The sequence below is a fragment of the Anomalospiza imberbis genome, chromosome 2 (genome assembly GCF_031753505.1).
Source record: "Anomalospiza imberbis isolate Cuckoo-Finch-1a 21T00152 chromosome 2, ASM3175350v1, whole genome shotgun sequence".
Classification (NCBI taxonomy): domain Eukaryota; kingdom Metazoa; phylum Chordata; class Aves; order Passeriformes; family Viduidae; genus Anomalospiza; species Anomalospiza imberbis.
In genome coordinates, this window is record NC_089682.1 from 56071013 (window position 1) to 56088351 (window position 17339).

Below are 17339 nucleotides of genomic sequence, written 5' to 3' on the forward strand. Positions count from 1 at the left end.
CAGCGCAGACTTGCGGGGCACGTTGTCAGAGCTGGAAGCAGAACACTGAACGTGCTCACAGAGGGGGAGTTGTTAAGCTCGGTCCTTTCGGGGCCGTGCACAGGGCGATCAGCAGCTTGCACAAAGAGCCCGGTGCTCCTGCCCTTGCTCTGCTGTCCAGCCAGCTGCTGAGCCACGGAGCACGGGGATCACACACTGGGCAAAGAAGACGGCAGCAGACACATTTCATCGCTGTAGACTGTTTTATTAAACAAAGCCAATCAAAACAAACCCAACTCCACCGGCGATACACTAGCTCCTCATTTATACACCACTCCTTTTCCCAGCTGTGGGAGAACAAAGCGGCTGAAGTGTAAATGAGATCAGTGTGGTGCGTGTTATGCACATGAATTTTTATCAAGGAAGGGGCTAATTTGCCACCCTCCTGCAACAGCAAGAGCTTGGTCATCAACAAGTCGGAGGGAAAAGGTAGGTGAAGAGGCTGGTCCATGCCTTTGTGCGGGCAGGGGCATGTGGAATGCTGGTGAAAGGTTGTTCTTGCATCAGAGAGTGACTGGGGGAGCCACCATAGTCAGGAACAACACTGGGAGGATCCTGGGTTTTGGGACAAAAGCTAAGTACGGCACAGTTATGAAGCAAGCATAAAATGTCTCTTTCAGTCATGCAGCCAGCATGCAAGATCAACTTTAGGGAAAAAATTCTAAAGAATTAACTGAAAGTTGTCACTATTCCTGGGGCATGCCAAGTGCTCATGATAAATCTTTTTCCTGAAGAAAAAAAGCAAGGCTAAATCAAACTACAGAGCTTGTCAAGCATGACATTTACAGAACTCTCACTGGGTTATGGGTTCATTTCTTAAACAGTTGAATTATAGCAGCTTCTGGGCATCAATATACGAAGCGTGCTGACCCCCTCAGTGCTGTGGGGAGTTAGGGTATGAGCAGCAGTGGAGAGATCGCGCCAGTTATTGTCTTAATGTGTATCTCGAAGTCACTTCCGAAAAAGAAGACGAGATAGTAGTTGAGTATTCCAGCCACAGACATGAGGAACAAAAACAAAATGATGCGCTTTCCAAACAAGTAACCAGGAGTGCTGAGGAGACAGAAATGGGGGAAAGCAATTTGTTAATGTGCATCATCTCACATGAGAACCCTCAGACTTTGGACTCTGCTGTTGAGACCAACTGAAAGACCTCAGGGGCTGAGAGAGCGGGGGGAAATTTCTTTTCTGTCTTGCATTGCCAGGCAGTTGAAAGGACTTAAATGTAATTTTCAGGATCCATTTGGGTCTGGATTTGGCCTTCTGTTCTCAGCGAAGGCTGCTGCTTACAAAAGTGTCTGTTCAGAGAGACTTGAATGTGTTCTCATCCATTACAGGCTGTGAGACAACTCTGTTTCACATGTGTGTAATTTGCTGTATTACTATAAATGAAATATAAATATTAATATAAAAGGACAATCTTGCGCAAATAGTGACACAAACATGCAAACCTATGTTTGCAGACAGTCCTGTGAGCAGGAGCTGTAGGCTCCCTGACCCCCATGCCGCTGCACATCTGACATGTCCAACAGCTACACCCATTCTTCCAAAAGAGAGGGGCTTTCCGGCACTACCCAATGCCAGCAGCTCTTGCACACAGCACCACAAGCCAGTGGCTCTGCCTGTGGAAGTGCAGCACCCGGCTGTGCTGCTATCACATTCTGGACTTTTTAAAGAGGCTCTGCAAATCCTTACCTCTGAGTCCTCTCCCCGAGGTAGCCCACAAAGTACTTTTGCCTCACAAACAAGTACATCAGGCCAGCAAAGGCAGCAGGAGCTGGGTAAAGGACAAAAAAAGACATTAAAAACACCAGCCCACGTCTCACTGTACGCACTGTCCCCATCTGCTGCCTGGGCTGGAATGGAAACAGGAATCTGCAGTCTTGGGTTATGGGACAAGCACTGGAACTAGGATGGAGACCTCTGCATGGGAAACAACACTTGCCTTGCCCTCACTCCAGCTTTTCTGAAGACTTTGTGGGTGTAACTCTGCACACAGCTGCACCCACTGCAGAGCACACACTCACCACCATCCTTCCAGTACCTAAAGGGAGTCTACAAGAAAGCTAGAGAGGGACTTTTTACAAGGACATGAGCTGACAGGACAAGGGGAAATGGCCTTAACCTGAAAGAGAACAAGTTTAGATTATATATAAGGAAGAAGTTTTTCACTGTGAGAGTGATGAGGCACTGGCACAAGTTTCACAGAGAAGTTGTGGATGCCCCATTGATAACTCAGGTGATGCATTGATTCATCACCATCCCTGTAAGTGCTCAAGGCCAGGCTGGATGGGGCTTCAAGCAACCTGGTCTGGTGGAAGGTGACCCTGCCCCTGGCAAGGGAGCTGTAACAAGATGATCTTTGAGATCTTTTCCAACCCAAACCTTTCGATGATTTTGTGAAACACAGTGTGGGCTGTACCAGGCTCAGGAAAGACAGTCCCAACTCAGGCACTGTCCTCACCAGAAACAGAAGGCAGTTGGTGGATGTACTTCACTAGGAGCAGGTGGAAGATACACTATGGTCCAATACTAACTTCTGAGCATAAAAAAAGGGTCTTTATCCCATTATTCTAGCCTTTCCCACAATTGCAGGCAAAACTCCTTCTTCTCCCGCTCAGGAAGCTCCTAATTTTTTTTCCAAAAATAATAGACATGTACCCCCGGTTAGCACTCATCTTCATGTTAGATAAACTCATATTGCATTGAAGAGGATCACAATTAGAAAAGCAGGTCAATAGTACCAGGTGGCACTTTGCACAGGGGAGAGCTGGCAGTTCTAGCAATTCAATAAATTGAGCCCATTTCCTGTCCCAAAACTGAATAATGTGGCAATAATCTAGCAATCAAGTATTAAACCCTTCATCCAAAACAAAGGGAACTCATCCATAACGCCAGTATGGGAAATGCCCCTGGCCTGGACTACCTTGAATTAAGTCTGGGAACATATCTGTTGACATAAGCCAAGCCATGCCATGAGTGCTGCTACTCAAGCAGCATGCTTAGCTCCAGGACAGGAGGGTAAGAGAGGCTCCCCTGCTGCAGGAGGCTTGATCCCTGAAAGTGTAACTTCCAAAGTGCTCACCATCCTTTGCTGAATGTGATGCCAGGTTGAAGGGGGGAAAAAACCAAACAAACAAGGGTGTTACCTTGGCTGCAGAGAAGGCCAGCACACCAAAGCACGGCGAGAAACGTAGGGTATGCATGTCCACAGTTCTGACTAGAATGGAATTTATAGGAGAGAAATCAGAGCACAGGCAAATAGAAAAAATCAGTATGTTTCACCAGTAGAGACTGGTGGCAGGTGAATTTGGGTTGCACTGGTGCCCTTGAGAGTAGACTTTTACCCCAGAGCAGTGGGAGGCCCCTGACCTGCCAAGGGCTGGGCTCCTCACCCAGGTCTGCTTCCCTGTTTTCTCACTCAGATAATAGATGCCTTTGTGCTGCCTGATGAAGAAAACAAACCATCCTGTGCCCGCCTGGCACCTGTGAAAGCCACTTTTCCCTAACCTGTTTGATCATGATACATGCTGTGAGCTTTATTGGCTTAAAGTCCTTTAAATTGAGCCATACCAATAAAGCTATTGGATGAAACCAAAAAATGTAGAATTGCATCACAACTAAGAGTGTCTCACAGAGTTAATATGTGTCTTTGCAGGGGAACAGGAATGGTGTCCAGCTGCATCCTTCAGCTGTGAGTGCTTTCTGAGGGGGAGAAGTGAATAAGTTGAGAGTGATTCCATGTGGCAAAGGAGTGGAGAAGTGGAGAGCTGTGTGCCAAGGGACCAAGGGATTTGTACGAGCTCTGCCACCTACCTGCTCCTCAGCAGGCTGATGTCTCTGCTGGCTCTTTCCTTTTGAGCCCTTGGGCGCTCTGGCTGTGCCTGTGCCACACTTCCAGCAAGGAAGAGTGAACTGCTCTAGAGAGACCAAATGAAGGGACACAGTACTTGTGATGGCTGCAAGACCTATATAGATGCACCACATGGTGGCAAGAAAGGTGCTGGATTCAGCCAGCAAATATATCTGAAAACCTCATGTCTGAACACTGAGCACAGCTAGGGATTATGTACAAAGCCTTCATCTGAGGCAATTTGGAATCCATCCCTGGCCCCCAAAATGGTTTGCATTTAATTTTAATGAAGAGCATGATGAACCCCACTCTACCCTCACTGACTCCTCAGTTCTTATCTACTCACTTGGCAGTGTAGACACGGTCGAAGGAGGAGGCTCCCTGCCGCTGCAACACTTTCCCGTTGTAGTGTCTGCTTTCATGTTCCACTTTATTAGCAAAAAAAGCTGTTAAAAAACCACAGAGTATTCAGTCTGAGATCTCACCTGAAGATATTGCAGAAGCTGGGCTTTGTGGGCTCAGCTGTGTTCCCAAAAGCATCAATGCTGGATAGATGGCAGGAGAAGACACAAGTGCATGAGGGTACAGGATGTGGCCAGTGTGCTCGCTCCATCACCCAGGTTTAACCAAACCCTCCATGCATCTCCACATGTCTGTATATGGCTGGTAGCAGGCTCTCACGTCCAATCCCTGCTTCATCCCAACTTTGCACTTTGGGCAGTCTCTACTGCAGAAGCGCTGCCCTGACCCAGTCCTTTGAGCTCCCAGTGGGAAAAGAGCTTTCCAGTCAGAGCTGCCAACCCCAAATTTTGCTCTCCAACAGAGTAGGGAGACAAGGGAGTCTATTCTCTTTTAGTGAATCCCATTTGCCAAACCAAGGACATCCTGCAGGGCTGGTTCTTTTCCCAGAAAGGCCCAAAGAAAGCCTGGTCTTAATGGCTGATGTGTGTGTATCCTCATTTTAAGCAAGAGTCGTGTCAGAGTGTTAGCTGTTGCAAAAATGCAGTACCTCAAGATAATGTATCACGCTCTTGACAAACACATTTTATCTGATGACACTAAACCAGAGACCATCAATCATATGTCTAAGTACACCAGAGAGAGCTCTGGCTGGCTACAAGCTGCAAGCATTCTGTTGTTGTCCATCCCATCTCAAGTGTGTCCAAATCACTCTATGGCTTGGAATATTAACCTAATACATACACATGAAAGATAGCCCATCAGGAAATACATTTTTATAGCAATAAAAATTTAGCTATATAAGCTGCAGGATTTCATCCCTGCAATCTGAAGAGTTGCCTCTTTTTCCCCCCTTCATTGATGCTGTAAACAGGTCTTTTGTACTCCCACTGTCTTTAACAAAAACTACTGATTTTTCGGTTCCCAGTATTGTGGGATCCCCGGGTTCATACAGCCCTTCTGCAGAGAAACCCACAGTGCTTTAAGCTAGCATCCCTACTCTGAGCCAGGCTGCAGACCCTCCCACTGCTACCAGCAGTGTGCTGGCTGGTTCCTGGGTGACCCAGACCAGACATCATCTGGTGGCAGAGTTCTTAGCATCTCCATCTGCACACCAGTACAGCCTTTGGCAAGAGGTTACCCTGCCTACAGTGACTAAGAGGACCTAATTGAACAGGACAGAGTTGATCAGCACTTTTTTGTCCAGTTCTGAGCTGCAGCAATGGACTTCCTGCAGGTCTGGGACTAGATGGACTCACTGGTAGCATACCTTCTTCCTTTCTTATATCATGCTTGAAAATCTCTAGAAAATACCACATACTTGGCTTTCTTTTTTCAGAGAAACCCAAGTAAGCTATTTATCTCCCTCTCCACTGCTACAGGTGCTGCCACTTCCCAAATATCAGCTTGCTGCTGCAGAGAAGTTCCACTATGCTAGGAGGCAAGAAGGTGCTTTCACAAGCCATCATGAGAGGAGTGAGCAGAGCAAGGCTGGAGAGGAGAGGTTTAATTCACCTCAGTTGTTCCAGGAGATAACGCCCTGAGGTTCCAAGGCTGCAAGACTGCCCAGAGCCTGAACAGTGGGAGTCCCACTCTGATCAAGGTAATGTGCAAGAGTTCAGTGTAAGCCTGGTTGTTTCACAAATCCATGCCAAAAGAAACTGGGAGCTGATAATCCCACATAGCCAGGACTTGCAAACATGCTCCTTATTTCTCTCCACTTTGCTTCCTCTGTCCTGATCTGCTCAGCAATGACTACTGATTTGCCCTGAAAGCTGCTGGATTGCAACATATCTCCAGTAAAAGGACAAAACTTTAAGCTGCATGTGTCACTCAGTGGTATGCAGCCACACGAGTCATTCTGTAGGATGTGGAAATTCCATCATGAACAAGGTGGCAGTAAATGGACACCAGACTGGGGCAGCACCATAGCTTCAGGAATAACAGCATTCAAGCTGTTTTCTAGTCCTGCACCCTCTGCAGAGAAGCATTTAATCACAAATTTACGTGGTACTGACTTCATGCACTCAGAGACAGTCAAGCAGAGGCCCAAGTGCTTTGCTGAATGAGAGCCACAGCAAGAGTTCAGCACACCTGATACCCCTTGATAAACATTTCTACTGCCTTCGTAATTGCATTCACTGCAAGACTGTGTATCAGGTCTGGTCTTTCTAGACAGAAAGCTTGGGAAGAGGAAATCAGATGACGCAAAGCCTGAAATCATGGTTTAGGGCTGTCTGCCTCACGTGCTTGGCAGACTCTGCCAAGCATCCTACTTCCCCTTTGAAGCAGTTGTGTCCATAATCTCACAGACAGATAAAAGCACATGGATGGAAGTCTGACATGTCTGAGTGAGAAGAAAAAAAAACCTGTATATAAAGTCATATGATTACATAGCAAGAAATGTATATTTGACACATTTTCTTAATTATGGTATGTGCTCTGGTCTTAATGTGCCATATTCTGGTGATGTCACACATGCATTTGCCAGAGAATAGCATTGGGTTAAATGATGTGGCCTTTAGTGCCTAGGTTGAAACTAAACCAGTCTGCATCTCCTTTTTTTTTTTTTTTTTTTTTTTTTTTGGGTCCTTGGCAGCTAGGCTCCCACCACTTCCCCCTCTCTGCAGCAGCCCAAGAATAGCCCATTTCCTAGGACTTTGTGTTCAGTGGGAATCTCCCATTTGCAATAAGAAGCCTTCACTACAGATTTCTGGAATTTTCACCAGCCACCCAACCCACTGCTGAATCTCTCTGAACCTGGGCAAACAGTGCAGCTGAGGCAAAACTCAATCCTTTCTTTGAATTCTGGGCATAATTTCCTGCTTAAAAAAGTATTTGTAAGAGAGGATGAAGAAGTTAAAATCAAATTTGCAGAGGTGAGATACTTGTTTTATTTAAAAAATCTTGAAGACTATACAAGGGACTGTACAAGTTCTGAATAAGAGCTAGAGAAGGAAACTTCACCATCTCAGGAAATGTACAGTGTTATTGGGACCACAGTTAATTGAGATTAGTTATACTGCAGGACTTGGAGATACAGGAAAGCAGGAGAGCTGCCTGCCCACAAATAGCCCACACAGACTCCTCCAATTCTGTTCCCTTCACCCAGCTCCATGCTCCAGCTCCCACTGCAGCCCCCCAGGGACCCCATCCCTACACAATGCAGCAGGGCTTCAGCTTGAGAGAAGCTCTGGCTGACCATAGCAGGGACCTAGGTCAGAAAAGGAGGTCTTAGTCATCAAATCAAAATTCATATTGCCACAGGGTATCCCAACATATTAGTCCTTACATTAGCTGAAATGTGTAACAAACTCACTCCAGAATGTCAGAGTGTAAGACCATGTGACTGTCAGGAGACTGCCAAAATGTCACACAAAATTCCATTCTTAGAAGGCTGTTTCTAAAGCCAAAGCCATGCCTAAGCATGCATGCACTTATAACTAAAGATTATCTACCCAAAGATCAGCTCAGCATATGTCATCCTGAACTTTCCTCAGCTCCCTTCTATCCCTTGAATAAAGTTTATTTTTGTCTTACCATTCTGGACAACACTGATCAGAGTGACGATGGCAAGCAGGACAATGCTTCCCAGGGTCTCCTGGTCCATTTTGTGAGAGGGTTCTCAGGGTGGATGGTGCAGCCTCGGTGGCAGCTCAGTGCTACGAGCACAGAACGAGGAAGTGAAGGTCTTATCTTGAATCATGAAACACTTCCTATGGTTTCACAGGAGAGTGGCAGCACCCTCTGCTCTGGTGCCTATGAGACCAACAACTGCAGGCTCGCTCACTCGTCGTGTACAGGTGAAGCCCAGGGGAAAAAAGAGATTCCATGTCTGTGATCTAAGATGATACATAATGTGGAAGGATACCTATTGCCCTTCCCACACACAGGCAAAACCTGGATATCTAAAGCATGTCTGAGCATTTGGCCAGCTGTGTGGAACAGCAGAAGGCTGGAAGAAACCAGTCAGGCTACCACAGCATTGTCAGCAAGTGCCCAGCCACTGCACAAGTAGCTGGGAGGAGAAATAATGTTGACAAGTCTCAGCAATGGTGTTGCTCTCATGCAGATGCTCTCCCTGGTCACATCTCCATCAGTCTCACCAGTGAGGAGACCCCAGGCCTGCACATCACGAGCCAGAGCTCCTGAACCCCCTGAAATATTGGAATGGGCAGTACACCAGTGCCGTGAACATTGCTGCTGAGCACAGAAATATGTCTTTTGTTACCAGGCACAGATCCTGCATCCTTCCCCCTACAAATAACTCCTTGGAAGACAGCGACAGCTACAAGCATGCAGCATTTTACAGGCCCAGACTTCACAGTTGTGCCCCAATTTTAGTGCTTGAAGCCCAAAATAGCTGAGCACAATTGCTGCAGCATGTTCACAGCTCGGATCCAACCCCTTGATGAAGCTGGCACAGAAGCACAGGCTGCAGTGTTGGACAGAGGGGTGGGTTGACCTTAGCTGAACATCAGGTGCCCACCCAAGCCACCCTATCTCCCCTCCTCAGCTGGACAGGGAAAAGAAAATACAACAAAAGTCTAAGGGGTTAAGATAAGGGCAATAAGAGATCACTCACTACCACAGGCAAGTCAAACCTCACTCTGGGTGTGACACAGCCAGGTAGGAGTTCCCAGCAGGAGCCAAACTGCATAACCTTTCTTTTTCAATGGGGACACATTTACTTACAATGGTGTTTTTACCCAGTCTCTCTATCATGCAAATTTTTATAATCTGTAGTCTTACATATGGAAAACACTCATATACTTTGGGCATAAACAAATACGCAGAAATGAAGTGGCTGAGACGTTGTTCCTATCAGAATAGGAAAAGGCTGTCTTTCTGGGATGCCTTCCCTACTGTCCAAACAGATAGGACTGTGTGAGAAGCAAGGCCATAAAGAATATCAAGGTTTAGATTTGGCCTGTGATTTTTTTTCTTTAGATTTTTAACTTTTGCCAGATTTGCTTTAGGAAAAAACCCAAATTCAAGAACAAAAAGAGAAGGACAACAGCTGTTTGAGAATGTTTTTATTCAGGCTAAAGTTCTCTTTTTCCCCGGAATACGATATTTTCCTACTTGAACATCAATGTTTATGTTTTGTGGTCTATTGAGCACAGGATTGCAGCTGGTATTTAGGGATGGTATTTAATGCTAAGCATCTACTAATGTTCTGAGAAGAAAAAACATCACCTAAAAGCCATTATGGAATTAAGTCAAAAGAAAAATATTGTCTAAGCAGACAGATCAGTGTTATGACTGTAAAGACAGGAGCTGTGCATGGGCATGGGTAAGCAGAAGGGAGCTGCTGACAGGAGAGGATGAAGGGGACAGCACAGGTCCTCAGGGCATCTGTGGTAGGAGGATTCCCACTCATCCTCCTGTAGCAGGCATTATCCTTCTGCTACCTGTTTTGTTCTGGTGCAAACCTACCAGGCAGCCTGCAGCTTGCCTTTGATTTACAAGTGGCAGTACAAGCACATGAGCCTCCTCCAACTTGCCATGAAAACACCCACACTTCCCCACTATCAAGGACTTTCCAGAGGTGACTTCTATTCAGCAGAATTCTTGTACAAGAGGGTAAAAATCAGGCTGCTGAGGTGTGAAGTTGCCGTAATGCAAAAAACCCCACAACACACCAGGAGTTTATGCTTTCCAGCTGGCTAACCCAAGCGCCCATCCCTCACCCTGTGCACTGACCACATAGTGAGAGATGAGCTGATGATGCCTTTGCTTTCTCCTTGCCCTGCTCTTTGTTTTGTAGCTCTTTGCTTTGCTGTTGCTCAGTGCCTCTCACAGCACACACATCCCCACTTTGCTCTTCTGCTCTGCCCCTTCTGATCTCCCCCTGTCCCCAGGCCCTGGCACCGCTTTGGTATTTTGGTACTTGACATCCCCAGTGCTCTGCTGGAAACCCAGCCTCTTCCGTCCTCTCACCCAGGTTTGCTCCAAAGTCATCCCCCATATATCTGCGTGGAGGAAAGCAGGGTTTCACACTCCTCCCTGCAGTAAAAAAAACCCATGACATCAACTCCAGGGCTTGTTAAAATGATTTCTTGGTGTGCAAGGAGAAAAAACCTTTGCCAGCAAGAACATCTTTGGTATGGCTGCCTTAAGAAAGGAGCTGCAGGGTTTTGTTTGGTTGGGTTTTTGTTGTTTGGTTGTTTTTTTAAGGGCAGCATCACTCTGAGGACTCTGCTTGAGGAAAAACAAGGAAATCAAGGTGGTATGTGAGACATGGAAGAAGTCCCCTTACCATGGCAAGGCAACACTGTTGTACAACCAGACAGAGCAGAAACCTCTTGGGGGAAGGAATATCACATTTTCATATCCCTTAGCACTGGAATAGCTGCAGGGTAGAAGGAGATTCTGGCAATTTTTTTCAATTTGGGGAATTGCCTTCACAAGGGAAGGCTAAAATGACTCTGCTAGCAGTGTTTTCCATATCTACACAGTACATTGTTCCCTCTCCCTGAGACCTAAATGTTGTACACACACAGGATCACTGTCTGGATAAGGCAAAGTTGGCACCACTGGAAACCCCGTCTACCTGGGAGAAACATCAGTGCAAAACACCTCCATCATGTCTCACTTGGACCTTTGAAATAAGGGATTTTCCTGAATAGACAAAAATATAAAAGGGGGTATGGGGGGAGGGATACACACATTGGGGAACAGTGGCTGCACCTTCTGTAACCCTCAGATGTGGTCAGAACTCTTCAGGCACAGGCAATTCAGCACTTCGGCAGTTGCTGTCAGACCCCAGCCCTTTTCCTTGCTGCATGGCTGTTTGACATCCACATCCTGTCCAAGGAAGATAACCTTGACACAGTGAGCCACGAAGCTCATGAAAATGTGCAAAGCCAGTGAGCTTTTCCAGTTGTGCTGTGAGGCTTCCTGCACGTTAATCTCCTCCTCTGGAATCTTGAACAGCCAGTCAAAATAATCCCTTTGTAGAATTGCTTTCACGGTGAAGAGGAAAGGAGTGGGAACGCAGATCTATAAATACCTTTTGGGATGTTCATCTCTCCTCTCATGCACTGCGATCAGAGCTCAGGAGAAAGGACTCCAATGAAAGTGAGTCTTGATAAAATAAAGGCTGCTTGTGTGAAGCTGTCACATATGAAAGCCAGGTGACACCCAGCTGTCATGCTTTGTCATAAATGCAAGAGGACACAACCCCCTTGGACTGTCTGGTTAATATGAGCACAGTGCTTTGCAAACTTAAAGCACCACAGCCCCATCAGATGTAGTGCACACGCACACATGTGGGTGACTCCCTGCCGTCACGACAGCCTGCCTCAGCATCGCATCCTTGCTGAACCCTGACAAAACCCCAGCAGAGAGCATGAACAGAGCTGGAACTGTGAAGTGCAGCATGAAGAAAAGGTCAGTGCTACAGGTTTTAAAATGCTACCTTCATTCTGCGCAGCCAAGAGAATGAGCCAACAGAGCACCACCTCAAAAACCCCTCCTCCTCCACATTTCACAGGCTTCCTCCTCTCACTCACTGTTTTCATATTCCTTTGGTACAAATTCAGCTCAAAACAGAGCTGGAAGACAGAAGCTGTAGTCCTTCCAGGTCCCCCGGCACAGCCTCCTCCTCCTCATCCTCTGTGTCTCATTGTCATGGTTCAACCCCAGCCGGCAACTTAGCCCCACACAACCACTTGCTCACTCCCCACCAGTGAGATGGGGGAGAGAATCAGAAGGATAAAAGTGAGAAAAGGGTTAGGAAATTCCACACATGCAGGCAAATAAAAACAATAAATACATTCAGCGCTTCCCACAGGCAGGCAGGTTCAGCCATTTCCAGGAAAGCCAGGTTCCATCACACATAATGGTTACTGTGGAAGACAACGCCATCACTCCAAATGCTCTCTCCTTTCTCCTTCTTTCCCTAGCTTTATATGTTGGGCATGGTGCTATATGGTATGGGGTAAGCCTTGGATCTGCTGGGGTCAGCTGTCCCTGCTCTGTCCCCTCTCAACTCTTGTGTACCCCCAGTCCACTCAGTGGTGGGGTGATGTGAGAGGCAGAAAAGGTCTAGACTTTGCATAAGTCCTGCTCAGCAGTGACTAAAACATCCCTTTGTGATCAGCAGTGTTTCCAGCACCTATCCAAAACAGAGCCACATGCCAGCTACCAGGAAGAAAATTAACTCTACCCACAGTATTTCAGATGGGGCCTCACCAGAGCTGAGCAGAGGAGCAGAGTCACTTCACTTGACCTGCTGGCAATGCTTTGGCTAATGTGACCCAGGGTAACATTCACCTTCTTGGCCACAAAGGCCCACTGCTGGCTCATGTTCAACCTGCTATCCACCAGGACACCCAAATTCCTTTCTACCAGGTTGAATTCTAGATGGGTGCCCCCAGCATGTCCTGGTGCATGATGTTTTTTTTGTCTACAGCTGCAGGACTTTGCACTTCTCCTTGCTGAACTTCATGAGGTACCCATCAGCCCATTTCTCCAACCTGTCAAGGTCCCTCAGGACAGCAGCATCACCCTCTGCTCTGTTTGCCACTCCTGTGAGTCTGGTGCTGTCTGCAAACTTGCTGAGGGTAAACTCTGGCCCATCATCCAGATCATTAGTGGGATGTTGTGCAATATTGATCCCTGGGGTACACTGTTAGTTATTGGCATCCAACTACATCGTGCCACTGATCACCACACTCTGGACACAATGGTTTGGCCACTTCTCAATCCATCTCACTGCTTATCCAACCCACACATTGTGGTGTTTGGTTTTTCTTTGCCCTGGTCCCAGGCAGTGGGGGTGTCTGGCTAGCACGCTGCTCTCGGCGAGACCGGGGCTGCCGCGTGTGTGCGGAGTTCTAGGGCTGAGCCTCCATGTGGGTCTGCCGCGCCGTAGCCAGATGCTGAGGCAAGATAAAGGGTGAGAGATGGCGCATTCTGCCCACGTAGCTGAGAACTCTTTATTCCCGCATGGCTGCAGCGGTGGACAATGTCGCTGTTCTCAAGCCCGCCTGGGCAAAATGGCGCTGGGGCAGAGGGAACAGGGGATTAAATAAGGGGCAGGCAGACAGGGGCGGAAGCCCCCCTCGCCCACTGGGGACAGACAACAGGGGAGTGACACGGAACACGGCATCCTATGGGAACATAACAGGGGTGTGTACAGGGTTCCGGGACAAATGGGATTACAGAGGTGGGGTGATTGATACAGAACTTTCTGAGGGGAAGGCGAGTGGTTACAAGATTGACATGACCGAGCTCCTGTGATACAGCTTGGAGCAAACCATTATGAGGGGGAAATAGGGGTACATAGAACCGATCTAACTAACATTTATTAAAACCCCTAACTGAACCCACCCGGGATGCAACAACACATCAACAGCTTCTCTGCAAGGATGTAATGGGAGACAGTGTCAAAGGCCTCCCTGAAGTCCAGGCAGACAATACCCACAGCCCTCTCTCTTCTACCAGGCCAATCACTTCACCATGGGAGTCTACCAAATTGTCAAACATGACTTCCCCTTGTTCGAGCCACACTGACCAACTGCTGGCAATTCCACGGTCTTTGATGTGCCTGAAGATGGTTTCCAGGATTAGTTCATCCATTACCTTCCCAGGGACTGAGGTGAAGCTGACCAGCCTGTAGCTCCCCCAGTCATCCTTATTGCCCTTCTGGAAGATGGGGGTAGTGTTGCTTTATTCCCATCCTTCCCCTCATTCCCATGACTGATCAAAGCTGATGGAAATTGCAATGGATCTGCCATCTCTCTCAGCACCTGTGGGTATATCCCACCAGGGCCAATGGACTTATGTACATGCAAGTCGCTTAAGTATTCCCATACTTGGCCCTCATTCATCTAGGGTATATCTTCCTAGCTAATTCATGTTTTGTAACTCATGTTTGCTGCCATTATCACCCTATTACCTTTTAGGTGGCTGCAATTTGATTAATAATTCATTTTATAGACTGTTTAGAGCTGATGTGAGGCTGCCTGGGCAGCAGATTCACAGGTCTTTCAACTCCACTTTGCTTTGAAAAGTCTCTTTCACCCTGTCTCATTTCTGTCAGTGTTCCCACTTTCCATTAGCTCTTGCAAATAACTATCAAAGGTCTTTGAATCAAAAGTCACCGTGGATTGAATTTTGTCTTCTGTTCTTCAAATCTCTGGTCACAACTACTCCTTTTGGTACTGTAATTATCAGAAGGAAAGATGCTGGATCCCTTGACCACCTTAAATAGCAGGGTAATGCTAATTTTTGCCTTCCTCATCCTTGGCACATACTGTCAGAGCTTCCTCTTGCCGGCTGAGCTGTCTCGGAGAGCAGGTTTCAGGCTCCCATTTGCAACTGTCCCACCAACAGGCAGAACTTAGACCACTACATTTTTCTGCTTGTCCACTCTTTCCCAATCCCTCAGGAAAACAAACAGAAAAGACCACAGAGAAAACAAAACAACAGAGAAAACAAAAAAGGAAAGCAAAGGAAGGACAGTTTTTCACATTAAAAAAGCAATCGGGCCCCAAAGCTGGTGATTAAAAACCCTACCCCACGCAGCTCCCAGGAGGAGCAGGGACAGGAAGACCCCAAAGGAGCACAAAGCCCGCCCCAGCCGCCGCGGCAGCCAGCCGTAGCTCGGGGAACCAATTTCGCAGCGCGTCTCTGTGGCGCAATCGGTTAGCGCGTTCGGCTGTTAACCGAAAGGTTGGTGGTTCGAGCCCACCCAGGGACGGAGTGGCGGATTCTTTTGTGGTAAGCCGTACGGTTTTGTCTTCCCTCCTGCAAGAAGCGGCGGCTGTAACCGGCCCGCGCCGCCTTTATACCGGCCGGAACGGCCCGACACCAGCTTTTGGCTCCGAGACGTTGCTCCTCCTGCCCCGCCGAGAGGAGCTGCCCCCGCGCCATGACCTCACAGCGGGGTTCGGGATGGTCAAGGGACACTGCAAGAGAAAGCTCGCCGGCAGGCAGTTTCCGTAGTGTAGTGGTTATCACGTTCGCCTAACACGCGAAAGGTCCCCGGTTCGAAACCGGGCGGAAACACCATGTTTTTTTTCCCCTTCCCGTGTCACCGCGGTCGTGCTTCCTGCTTTCTTCTTTAGAATGCGCGGGGCTCATCCTCCGCCCCGGAGTGGGAGAGGGCGGAGCGGCCTCCTCTTGGGCTGCAGCGGGGCCGGGAGGAAGGAGCAGGGGCAGGACTGGGGGCTGTGCAGAAGCTCTGCTTCATTCCCATGCACGAGCCCTTCGGCAAACGCAATTTTCCCTGGAAAGATCGCCCAGAGGCGGGGAAAGGAGCTTCAGCTGAAACGGTCTGAACATCATCAGAAAACTTGGGACAAAAACTACAACCACTTGCTGTAGGCAATACAGAAGTCCCTTTAGATATTAACTTACATAAAAAGAGTAATATAGATACAAGTCGGGGTAGAAGCATCTCTTGCGGGTTTCTTCAGGCACTTCCTTGAAAACGTACTCTGGAGACACCTAGCCCCTTTTTCCTTACACTCCTTTCCCAGCATTTCCTTTCCTTTGTGAGCCCTGTGGCTCCACCGTGTTCTCCTGGTCCGTGCAGCTTCAGCATCTCCCTCGAAAACAACCACACCGTGTTTGTGCACAGCTGTGTAAAACAAAAAATGCCTCAAACTCCATCAGCCTTGTTATCCCGCTAACCTTCTCTTTTCTCTTGCTCAGTCTGCACACTGTCTTAGATCAATACTTAGACTGGAAGTTCCTCCACTCTGAGACCAAATCCTGGTGGATTTCAAAGCACAGCACATACTTTTGAGTATAAGCTGCTCAAAATGCGCTTTGCTCTGAGCACAAAGGGACTCACATCAAGAGCAGCTGTTTAGCTTTGCAAGAGGAACACAGACAAGACACAACGGCTCTCGCTGATATATTGTCAAGAAGGGAATGATTATTTAAAGAAAAAAAAAAACAAAACAAAACAGTGATGGAAGAATAAATGGCAATACCCAGCCATGAAAAACATCAAAATTAAAATCAGATTTGTAATCAGCACCACTGTAGATCTCCTGAACAGTGCTCTGGCAGGTATACAGCTAGAAATCCATCCAGGCAGCTCCTTTGCAGATGTGTTGGTTTATTGTAGGCAGGATGCCAGAAGGCAGACCTGTTTTTCACCCTTTACTGTGTTGTAAGAAGTGTTTGAATGCATCATCAAGTAGTCAGATCTGAATCATAGCACCATCTCTGCAGAGCTGTTTCCAAACTCTGAGTACCATGATTATGCCTTTCCCAAATCAGAAGATACAGACTAACAAGACTCTGCAGAGGGCTCTGGACAGGCTGGGTTGATGAGCCAAGGCCAGTTGTGTGAGGTTCAATAAGACCAAGCACTTGGTCCTGCGCTTGGGTCACAACAACCCCAGGCAGTGCTATCCCAGACTGAGGGCAGTGGCTGGAAAGCTGCCCAGTGGAAAAGCACCTGGGAATGCTGGTCAATGGCAGCTGAACATGAGCCACCTGTGCCCAGGTGGCCAAGGAGGCCAATGGCATCTTGGCCTGTATCAGCAGTAGTGTGGCCAGCAGTGATTGTCCCCCTGAATTTGGCACTGGTGAAGCCACACCTCATGTTCTGTGCCCAGTTCTGGGCACCTCACTACAAGAAGAACATCGAGGAGCTCCAGTGTGTCCAGAGAAGGGAAATGGAGCTGGGGAAGGGTCTGGAGTGCAAGACTGATGGATGAGCAGCTGGGGGTGTTTAGCCTGAAGAAAAGGAAGCTCAGGGGGGACCTTGCTGCTCTCCACAACTACTTGAAAAGAGAGTGTAGCCAGGTGGGGGCACGCCTTTTCTCATAGGTAATAAGAGATAGGATGAGAGGAAATGGTTCCGAGTTGTGCCATGGGAGGTTAGACTGGATGTTAGGAAAAATCTCCTCTTTGAAGGATGGTTAAGAATTAGAAAAGACTGCTCAGGGAAGTGGTGAAGTCACCATCCCTGGAAGTGTTCAAAAAATGTAGATGTGGCATTTAGGGACATGGTTTAGTG

The 17339-nt window shown here is 47.7% G+C and overlaps 1 protein-coding gene and 2 non-coding genes across 3 annotated transcripts; 2 read left to right on the plus strand and 1 right to left on the minus strand.

Moving 5' to 3' along the window:
- Positions 1 to 780: 780 nt before the first annotated feature.
- ALOX5AP (arachidonate 5-lipoxygenase activating protein) lies at positions 781 to 8086 on the minus strand. The gene is made up of 5 exons (XM_068181168.1): positions 7892 to 8086; positions 4239 to 4338; positions 3189 to 3259; positions 1735 to 1816; positions 781 to 1092 (listed from the first exon to the last, which is right to left on the minus strand). The coding sequence occupies exons 1-5, from the start codon at positions 7959 to 7961 to the stop codon at positions 930 to 932; spliced, it is 486 nt and encodes a 161-aa protein (XP_068037269.1). The 5' UTR covers positions 7962 to 8086; the 3' UTR covers positions 781 to 929.
- A 6902-nt stretch (positions 8087 to 14988) lies between these two features.
- Positions 14989 to 15062, plus strand: TRNAN-GUU (transfer RNA asparagine (anticodon GUU)). The gene has a single exon. It is a non-coding gene; the product is annotated as a tRNA-Asn (tRNA).
- Positions 15063 to 15297: 235 nt separating this feature from the next.
- On the plus strand, positions 15298 to 15370 carry TRNAV-AAC (transfer RNA valine (anticodon AAC)). Its single transcript has one exon. It is a non-coding gene; the product is annotated as a tRNA-Val (tRNA).
- Positions 15371 to 17339: the final 1969 nt, after the last annotated feature.